The sequence below is a fragment of the Rhopilema esculentum genome, chromosome 7 (assembly GCF_057945365.1).
Source record: "Rhopilema esculentum isolate cy_ngs chromosome 7, ASM5794536v1, whole genome shotgun sequence".
Lineage (NCBI taxonomy): Eukaryota > Metazoa > Cnidaria > Scyphozoa > Rhizostomeae > Rhizostomatidae > Rhopilema > Rhopilema esculentum.
In genome coordinates, this window is record NC_142821.1 from 8,027,330 (window position 1) to 8,037,709 (window position 10,380).

The following is a 10,380-nucleotide window of genomic DNA, read 5'->3' on the forward strand; positions in this document are numbered from 1 at the left end:
GGATTGATATTTCAGACAAAGCTAAAACATTTTAAAAGACTGCAAGCAAAGTACTGTAAGAAATATTCTGAAACATATTTTAAGCTAATCTAAAGAGCGTGGTCGCAAGAATTTTCTGCTCGCTTTTGCTCGCAGGAGGCATTAATCTGTACCTCTAAAGTTTGTTTACAATTTCTCCTCGTTAAGAAACTAAATACTAAAGTGCTTCAATCCTTAAAAACTGGATTCTGAAATGCTTGCTGGGCATTTTGCAGATTTCACTCCAAGGAGAACGGACTTAGTTTGAAAATTTTGAATCATGTTTATTATTTTTAAATATTTGCTTACAAGTTTGGAAAATCAGTATTTACACGTAGAGCTTCCTCGCCTTACACAATTTAGAATATAAGTGTTTGAGGAATTGTGAAGGAAATATACAGTTGTAGAATGAAAAAGCTACACCTGACGGTTATCATGTTTGATTAGCGACACCTGACGGTTATCGTGTCTGATAAGCAAAACATTACCACGAAAAAAAGCCATAGCTTTCCCAGACGCATTAACAAAATGGGGCTTTTTTCCCAAATTGTTAAGGGTGTGGTCTCCAAAAATTTACCCGGGGATGACACCCGGACCCCTTGCTGTCGGATACCTCTTTGTCCCCCCCAATCTTCCAACCGTGGCTACGCCACTGTATATAGTAATGTGCCCTGTTATGTCCGCAATACAAATAACGCATATATCAACTACATCTTTCTGAAAAAAGGTGGAAGGGTCAATTTCTTCTCTAAATACTTTGGGAATATGCATGGCAAATTAAAATAATTTGGAAAATGTTGGGTGATTTAATCATACCCTCCGTTTAATCTAGCATAGCGTTACCACTTAGAGAAACACCAAAGTCGAGATTGACGTATTTGTTGGAAAGGGCAGTTTTAATATAATCTTCAGGATGCAGACTAAGATGGGAGCCATTAGGTAAATATTGAGTATAATTTAAAAAAAGTACAATCCAATCTGGTAATCGACAATCAAGATAACGTTTGACTAAGCCATGTTTGATGCAAGTAACATGTAACATGAACATGTTCGAACTTTCAATATTCATTTTGTTGTCGCGCGGTCACACTGTTACTGTTAATTTTTAAATGTTTGTTTTATGCATAAAATGTTGTATTATTCATGCTTATAGATCTAGCTGCATTTGTATCATCGTTTAATTAGTATAATCATGTTTAATTTCGCTGAATATATAGAGAAAAAACAAGTTTGTTTGACCATACCATGATTACTTTGTGACTAAGTAATTCGAACGTTTTGACCTTGAAATAAAATTCGGGACAAGCTTGAGCTCAAAACAAAAGTCTATTCAAAGCTCATAAAACTCAAAAGTGAACCTTTTACCAAAACAAACAATTCAACTAAAAAGCTGTTATTTGTCTTAAGATCGACATCACCAAATATAAAATCTTCGCCATACTGGTGTTTATTGCTGTGAAAAGAATCAAGGAAGTGCAGGTGCAAAATTTCTATCCCAATCCTGTCACCATTAGAAACAGAAACAAGTTTGTAAGTGATGAAAATCCACTTGGATTTTGTCTGGCATATCTGTCAAGGTGATGCTTGGTACTTTTGCCAGGATCAAGGTTGGGCTGTTGTTTCTGATTTAGGGTCCACTCTTTCTTTCTGGCCTTAAAAGTAAGTGATCAAGTAACTGATCAATAAATGAGAAAGAAATCGATTGGAAAATGGCCTAACTTAACAATGGTTGAGTTCACTGTACAAGCAAATCTTTAAAAAAGACTAAAGTGTTGTAACAGTCTTTTCATCCTTCTTACTCAACATCTCCCCTTCCCCTTTATACAATGCTGACAAATGATGACAAATGTAGGTGGGAACCAAAATAATGTAACTGATGTTTAGCGACATGTTCATCTTCCTTCCCAATGTTGTTTAAGGAGGAGGGGGATCCCTCTGCTTGAAATGAAATAAAAAATGCATTTATTGCAATCCCAATCTCAGTGTTCCAACTATTTTTGCCGGCCATTGTGTGTATATAACATTTATAGTGGAAGGGAGTCATCAAATCGCTATGCTATGAATTAAATATTATTACACATTATTACTACGGATGTTATTGCACAATTAGGCAAAACACAATAAGAGGGTTTTCAAAAGCATAAACATTAGTACATTACGTTTCCCTTCAGTGTCCTTTCTGAAAGGGGCAGGTCTTTTGAGTGACAGTGGGTAAGGTTAGTTAAGGTGCTCTTTCCAAAATTGGTATTATCCTGTGAGATACTCAGAAATCACCAAAAAATAAAGGACAAGAAATTTCTTAAGTACATATCTGCTCTCTATTATGCTTTTAAAGGGGTGCTCACAATCTCTGAATGACTGATTTGCCTCATTTTGGGAACAGTGGAATTAGACTGAAATCTTGAAGTTTACCTAAAAATAAAAGTGACATCTTCTTCCAAAATAGACCCATTCACGGTTGAAATGCATCTTGGGTAATCAGGGCAAGAAAAACAATGCGAACGAGGAAGTCAGGAGCCCGGCAACCAGAAAATTGGTAGTTTGATAGTTTACGATAATAAAACGATCTGAAACATTGTGAAAGCCGCAAATAAAGCCTGGAAATATACAGCTTGATCGAATAACCCTCAAGGAGGCGTAGACACGAACGGAAAACCTCGAAAGTATTGTGTTAATATATATAAGTGTTGTGGTAAATAGGCCCTCGATCAGTGGTTGGTATGGCCCAGTCTAGTCACGAAACGAAAACATACAACCTGGAAGATTTTTTAGAACTGTCAAATGGCGAACTACAATTCTTTTTGAAGCAGCGAGGACTGCCTGTTTCTGGAAACCATGGCTATCTGGCTGCAAGAGCTCTCCTAGCCTACGAGCAGAAGATTGAACCTGTTGCTACGGCTGCACAGATCTCAAACAAGTTGAAAGCGGAATACGACGAGTTGTTGAAAAAACATGCAATTGATTTTGATCCACTGGAGGCACATGATTTTGTGGAAGATTTTAAGAATTGGCCAAAGACAAATATTGGACAAATATTTTCTTATTTTTTGGACAGCAAGGCCTTTGCAAGCGAATACATTGGTCAATACAAACTAAGAAAAGCCTATTCGTTTTTTGGAAGTGGTTTTGTTGACAAAATATTGGTTAGAAAGTTCTGCAGCAGAGAAATTGCTGTGTCATCCGTTACACCATCACAGAGGATAAACGAAACCAAGCACAGGCTGTGGATCTTGTTTAATTTGGATGGGAGCATTATCACAGCATTTTGTACATGTACTGCTGGCCATAGTCAGTGTTGTAACCATGTTGCAGCTGCATTGTACAAAATCGAATATGCCAATGAAAAAGGAATCACTGACCCTGCTTGTACTGATGAAGCCTGCCAATGGAATACTGCTGCAAAAGAGGTCACCCCCTTGAAAGTAAAGGACATGCACTTAGTTATGCACAAAAGGGGGAAATCTGAAAAGCAAAAGAAGTTTCTCATGTGCAAAGAAAAGCAGGGGTTTGATCCACGGCATCAAGGTGCTCAAGAGGTGAGCAAGGAAGATAAAGCTGCCTTTCTTGCATATATTAAACAAGTTTTGCCAACAGCTGTTGTAAACCACACATTTGCACCTTCACCTGAGAAAGATGTGCCCCCATCATTGTTGGAGATTGCCTCAAATATAGTAAAAAATTCAGCAAAAGATGCAGATCAAATGTTGGAGACATTTTTAGCAAAGCTTTCTTTCAATGATGATCAGCTGAGAGAGCTTGAAAAAGTGACAAAGAGCCAATCAAGTTCTAGAGACTGGCACGAGCAAAGAAAAGGGCGGATCACTGCATCAAAATTCCATGATGTACATTCAAAAATACAGGCCTTATCAAGGAAGGGCAAGGCTTGCAGAGTAACCCCACTTATTTTGGCCATAGTGGAGCCAAAAATTTTATTGAACGTCCCATCTCTTGAATGGGGCAAGCAAAATGAGAAAAATGCTGCAGAGGCTTTCATGCAACAAGAAGGAAAGCATCATGAAAATGCAAAATTAATTCCCTGTGGTTTATATTTGTACAAACCACACCCATATATTGGTGCAACACCAGATAACATTTTTCATTGCAAATGCTGTAGTCCAAGTCTTGTAGAATACAAATGCCCATTCACTATAAAGGAAGAGGACATTCAAACTTCTTGGAATAAAACTGACTTTTTGGTAAAAGTTGATGATACAATTAAACTTAAAAGAAGCCACAAGTATTTTACTCAAGTCACAGGGCAAATGGCAGTAACTGGACTAAGGCAGACATACTTTGTTGTATACACGAAGAAAAGTATTTTTGTAGAAAAGATACAATTTGATGAACGTCACTGGCAAAAAATATGCCCAAGTCTTATGATGTTTTTTAAAACATATATTCAAAGGTACTTGCTTGGAAGCATTGAAATATTCACTTGTCCAATTTGTGAAGGACCATGTCTTAATGAAAGAGAGCTTGATTCCAAAGAAGAAAACAGCATTCAATGTGTCATATGTGATGCTTGGTACCATTGGGGCTGTTGCAACATTAGAGAACAAAGTGATGTATACAAGGAGTTTGTTTGCTTGTTATGTACATAGAAACAATTTTTAAAAAACCTATTTTTCATTGTCAAACTAAAGATAGCTAGTATTAACTTTAACACAAAATACATGTATTTAGTATATTATTTGATACACATTACCTAAAGATTTCAAATATGCCTCCATTTTCAAAAAAGCCCTCCCTTGAATAAACCCTCCACCCTATAATATTTTTCGAAAGTAAACATCTAGAGGTCTATTAACCCATTCACTCCCGTTGACGCCAAATGGCGTCAAAGAGTGTTTGGCACATTTCCCCAAAAACGTCAAATGACGTCGCAAGCTTTTTTGCATTTTTCCCCATGGACGTCGTTTGACGTCGTGAATTCTTGTTGCCTATTGGCTAGCTTACACTTAAGCTATTGTTCCTTAACAAAAATGAAACCATACAGAAATAATTAAACATTGTATATATGCAAAAATATGCATATGGTCCCATACTAAAATATTTTGAAAAGACCGTTAGAACGCGTCGGCCTTGAAATCCTGCGGCCGTTTGTCAACAATGGTAGGCCTACTTCCCGTTGCGTTTGGAGTAGCCATAAAGAGGAGCATTTTTACCCAATTTTCCAACGAAGTACTTGAATTACAATCTGATGCTGATATTTCTGATGTTTTGGAGAGTAGCTCTCCAGAATCAGAAGGTGATGAAGGCGCAACCGAGTCAAATTTGAATTGCGACCTTCGTGTCGAGCGATCAAGCTTTTGAGGGAAGGAACGCATAGGCCCGACAGTTCTTTGGCACAGTGAAAGACAAAGTTTGACTTTTCAAAACTCTCTTCTGGTAGTTATTTTTGAAAAACTTGCTAAAGAAGCAAACCTGTGTGCAGAACAGAAAACAGAGACACACTGGATCCAACTTGGAATGAAACTAATCCGTTTGAAATCAGAACGCTGGTAAAAGATGGCGTCCAATAAGATTTCCGAAGTGTGAATAGGTACTTACATCTGCTTAGCGAAAAAAGAAAGACCGTTTGCCACTATTTGTTGTCTCAAAAGATATTGACTATTTGCAGGACCTAACCTTTACAATTACGCATTAAAGGATGATTTCACGAATGAAGTTCTTGTGGTTACGAATCGTAAACCAAAGCAAGTGAGGACTGCGATCAACTTGTAACACAACACCTTGTTATACTTTACCCAACAGCATGTTATTACTTAACGGTTGTGGATGTACCTAATGTTTTTTTTAGTTCGACCTGTTCAATTATTATACTTGCTTCAAGGCGTCAGCGAACCAGAAGAAACTAAACAGCAGTGGAAAGTTGTAAAAGCTTTCTTTCAAAAACACCATAATGAAACCTCACAAGGAAAGCCAAACTCTTGCAAGCGTAGCGAATTTAAAGCAAGATAGAGTGATCATGAACACTGGAAAAAAACCTAACTATATCAGAAATGCAGAAATTGCTCATTGAATAAGAAGTTTCAAGTTATTAACGAAGGATATAGCATTGGAGTTTCAATCAGCTTTTTCATTGACTGCTTTTAGGCCTTACCATGAAAAAAAATTTGGTGAATTTGGTATAATTATAATCCTTAATCCTGTATCTCTTTCTTTTCTCTAGAATGTTTGTTAAAAGAAGTTATGGTTTTTGAGATAAATGAATTTTTCTATGGTCAGCCCTTATTTTCTAAACTTCATAAAATTGTCTCGGGGATCAGAGCAAAAAACACGAAATAGAGGCTGGGGCAAAATGCAAAATAGCTTGATAACAGCTGGGAGTGAATGGGTTAAAGGACTAACAGTAATGCGTTTAACATAAACTAATAATTTGTTTTTGTAGAAAAGAATGGTTACAAGTAATAGTGTTATGATTAACAAAATGACAACATGATTAGTACAATGACTAGTTTTAGTTTGTTATACGCTATAGGTTGAATGTACATGAGAGGGGCATAGTGCTCAGTTGTCTCAAAAACTTTCCAAAATCATGATAGTACATTGTCATCACTTTTACCAACCAGTTGTTTACCAAGGGAATTACTGCATGTTTTAGATAAAAATGAATCTTTTTACTTGAATATGGTAAAACAGGCTAGGTAGAACATACATGTCTTAAGGGGTTCAATTTTGAAAATTATTCTCAAAGTAAATACTTTTGGCTATGCTGAACCAAGGTGCTAAAGCCTTGGAACTGTTGTTAAAGAGTGCAACACATCATTGGCTACATTCACTTAAAATACAATCACGTTATTATATATATTATCAGAACAGTTATATGTTATCAGAACAAAGAGGTGGCATAAAGTTTGTTAGAACTGCACAAACTGACACAATGTCATCAATAAGAGGGAGCAAAGAAAGGGGCAATTCATTTTTCAAGATGCGGAAGTTCTTCATTCTTCCTATTGCTTGCTCAACATATATGCGCACATTTGCTATCCTGGACGTCTGTTGAACATCTTTTTTTGCCATTTGCAGTTCCCTGTGCTTTGAAGGAGGAATCGCAAGAGTACACTGATAAAAGGCCAAAATGTCTCTTATTTTAAACCCCCTGTCAGCCATCACTTGGTCTCCTGGTTGAAGCTCTCTTAAAAATCCAGCATTTTTTACAATGTAGATATCTGTAGCTCTACCTCCATAACAGTCTGATAGGTAGCTTATGGCTCCATTTGGGGTTATTCCAACCAAGTATTTTACTGTGGAATGATGCTTGTAATTTGACCAGCAGGCAGCAGCATTGTCTAGGCTTGATGGTGTCTCAATGAACAGTTCAGAGCAGTCTATTATTACACAGCATTTTGGGTAGTACTTTCTGAACATGCTGGGTAAGTTTCTTCGAATAATATGCCTATCTGGCCAATTGATCAACCATTTCATTTCAAGGCACATGAGTCGCAGCCAAGTTGTAAAAATACAACTCATTGATCCTTTTGAAATCATGAATCTATGAGCCAAATCATCTGTGAGCAATCCTAATCTAAGACGCATTAATGTTGATAGTAGCTCTTGCTCCAGTGAAAGAGATCTCAACGTAGCATTTTTCAAGTCTCGTGGTGCTAGTGCATTTTGAGAAGTATTTTTCTTCCCCTTCCAATAGTGCATTGTTGTGGCCTTTTTTGAAAGGAATTCAAAAACCAGCTTGAAAGTTGATGAATTTGAAAGGCCTGTAAAAAAAGTAACATCATGATCTCTAGTCAAATCAGCAAAAATCATGGCTGAAATCATTGGATCTGAGCACTGTACAGCTTCGTTTGCAGTGGTATTTGACTCTATGTCTTCTGAAGATGATGGCTGAAAAACATCAGCCATTCTGTTCTGTCTTCTTAGCCGCTTTCTTGGAGAAGGCTTTGAAGCACTGTGCACAGACATGTACAGTGTTGGGATCGGAGATGAGAATGTAGGCTTTCCATATTCAAAATGGTTGGAACAAACTACCTTGTTGTTTGAGACTTGAAAATCAATAAGTCCCTTTTCCACTTCCTTCACCCACAACTTTCTCTTCTCGGGATCTTTCGGAAAGTAGTGAAACTTCAGCTCTTTCACGTTGCTTCGCTTAACTATCTTGTCTGGATATCTTGAATCGTTATCACAGCCTCCAACACAACAACGGTAATTTGGCATCGTAACAGCCTTAATGATATAAACGAAGACACTTTGAAAACCTGTATCCTTGAACGTAAACAAACTCTAACTCCAGCCAAACCGCAATCGTTAAAAATCTAGGCCCTGATTTCCTTGCCCTGATTACCCAAGATGCAACGCGTAACCGTGAACGGGTCTATTAGCTGTAGACATGAAAATTACCTTCTCTCCAAAGTCAATGCTTAGATCAGCCTGGTTCTAAATCATCTTGTACCCAAATGCAAGGTTTGCACAAGTTACTGGGAGCTTAACAGCTTTAAAAATGAGGCACTTGATCTTCTTGAAACATGTTAGATCAGAACAGCAAAACTGGACTAAAATGAAAGACGCAAGCAAATGGCAACAGTGATAAATGCAATTTAATCTATTAATGTATTTTAATTATTAGTTTTTTTAAATTTACTGTAGATTATTGTAGGTCTTTAGCTTAGGGGGTGCTCTCTCTTCAAATAGTTTTTTTGGAGAGAGCTCCTTCTCAAGAAATTCCTCTCCATACAAAATTCTAATGAAATCCTGTTGTATAACCTGTTACTTAAGTTTAGCTATCTTTAGTAATTTGTTTTTAGTTATTTATTTAGACCGAGTTTTGTATGTAGTGGAATTTGAAAATTAAGCATAAATTGCATATTTTTCTTGCATTGATTGATAAACGAATGAAATACTGATAAAAATTTAGCTTTCATATAATATTCCATCCATGCTGAAAAGGTAGCTTAGATGAAACATGCAATATGAATATTCTTCAGAGCTTTGTACAAATAAATTAGGCATAAAATAAATTTACTTACAAGGAAGTAAACATATCCAAAGGCAGATTCCTAGCAAAGAGGCAGCTAAGATAAATGGGAGACAAAGACCAAAACAGAAAATTCTTTGGCAGGCACAACCATAGAAATCATCAAATTCACTTTCAGAATACTCTGGTGGACTACCATAGAAGGATCTAGATAATCAGAGAACATTTGGAGTCAAAATGCTTTCAAGCAAAATAGAAAAAACAAAATGCAACTTATTGGTAATAGCAACCTGTTTTTAAAAGAATATTGTCTACAAAAGTGCTCTGATGGAGCATTTTTAACAACAAACAAGCCAATATTTTTATATGTGCAGCAGCTTATCATTTTTGAACCTGATTTGTATTGTCAATTAGTAAAAATGTGCTTCCATGAATATTTGAGACTTGTACAGTATTTTGCCCTAATATGTTTAGAAAAATGACAGCTTTTGTTTAATTAGTAAAACATTCAAACTATTCTCCGCATACAAACTTCATTCAAGCTAGTGAGGAAATTCCCCCATCATTAGGCCCACTTAGGCCCTTATATATATTACCCCACAAATTAGCCCATGATAAGTGTTTTTGTTGTTGAATAAAATGGACATGAATCATCTCAATTAATGTACGCTTGTGCTTTCTTTTGTATTTATCAACTTACTTGCTGCCTATTTCCCAGCAAATATTGAAACAACTCGGCTGAGCTGTGTGTGTGTACACACGTGTGTAATAGTATCTTGTCTAATTCGATTAAAAGAAAATGAGAGAGAGTTAAAGAAAAACGTCAATTTACATTAAATCACTATAATTAGAAATTTCTCCTGAACTGTCAACAAATTATATGTAAAGGAAAAGCTATTAAATCATAAATTAGCGAAAAGACATACCCATTCACATCCGCCATCGGAAGTTTCTGAGAAAAACGTTCCATCGTAGCCTCGTTTCCAGCAAACACCCAGTAAGTTTTTTATATCAATGAAAAATTACAAAACAACATCAGAGTAAAGCTAATTCATTTTCTAATGCTTTACAACAAAATTTATGATATATTAGAACCTGTATCAGCAACACGATAATACACAGTACAAGACAATTAATGACATTACCAATCAATGCCATTTTTATTGAGTTGCACTTATAAAAAAGTGTACGATGTTGGTTAATAGAGTTAATATTCATATCAGTTTGGAGAAAAGATTATAAAATATCCTAATCTTTAGAATCAGGTTGCTATCAGCATTGTAAACGCTGGAAGTGCAAGAGTAGTGCACTTTACAGGGCCCACGCCACGAATTTGAGAGTGGGCATGGATTAGGAAGGAATTTTGTGGTGCAGAGCTTTTCCTAAGCTGGATTTTGGGTCATTTTTAAGAGGGTCTCATAGAGTAATGAATT

At 36.4% G+C, this 10,380-nt stretch overlaps 3 protein-coding genes across 3 annotated transcripts; 1 reads left to right on the top strand and 2 right to left on the bottom strand.

Moving 5' to 3' along the window:
• Positions 1 to 82: 82 nt before the first annotated feature.
• On the bottom strand, positions 83 to 9,941 carry LOC148959945 (uncharacterized). Its single transcript, XM_089109476.1, has 4 exons — positions 9,874 to 9,941; positions 9,000 to 9,154; positions 8,374 to 8,525; positions 83 to 1,670 (listed from the first exon to the last, which is right to left on the bottom strand). The coding sequence occupies exons 1-3, from the start codon at positions 9,915 to 9,917 to the stop codon at positions 8,410 to 8,412; spliced, it is 315 nt and encodes a 104-aa protein (XP_088965602.1). The 5' UTR covers positions 9,918 to 9,941; the 3' UTR covers positions 83 to 1,670; positions 8,374 to 8,409.
• LOC135695315 (uncharacterized) lies at positions 1,853 to 6,304 on the top strand. Its single transcript, XM_065214381.2, has one exon. The coding sequence runs from the start codon at positions 2,739 to 2,741 to the stop codon at positions 4,617 to 4,619; it is 1,881 nt and encodes a 626-aa protein (XP_065070453.2). The 5' UTR covers positions 1,853 to 2,738; the 3' UTR covers positions 4,620 to 6,304.
• LOC148959946 (uncharacterized) lies at positions 6,841 to 8,365 on the bottom strand. Its single transcript, XM_089109475.1, has one exon. It carries the CDS (start codon positions 8,188 to 8,190, stop codon positions 6,841 to 6,843), a length of 1,350 nt encoding a protein of 449 aa, XP_088965601.1. The 5' UTR covers positions 8,191 to 8,365.
• Positions 9,942 to 10,380: the final 439 nt, after the last annotated feature.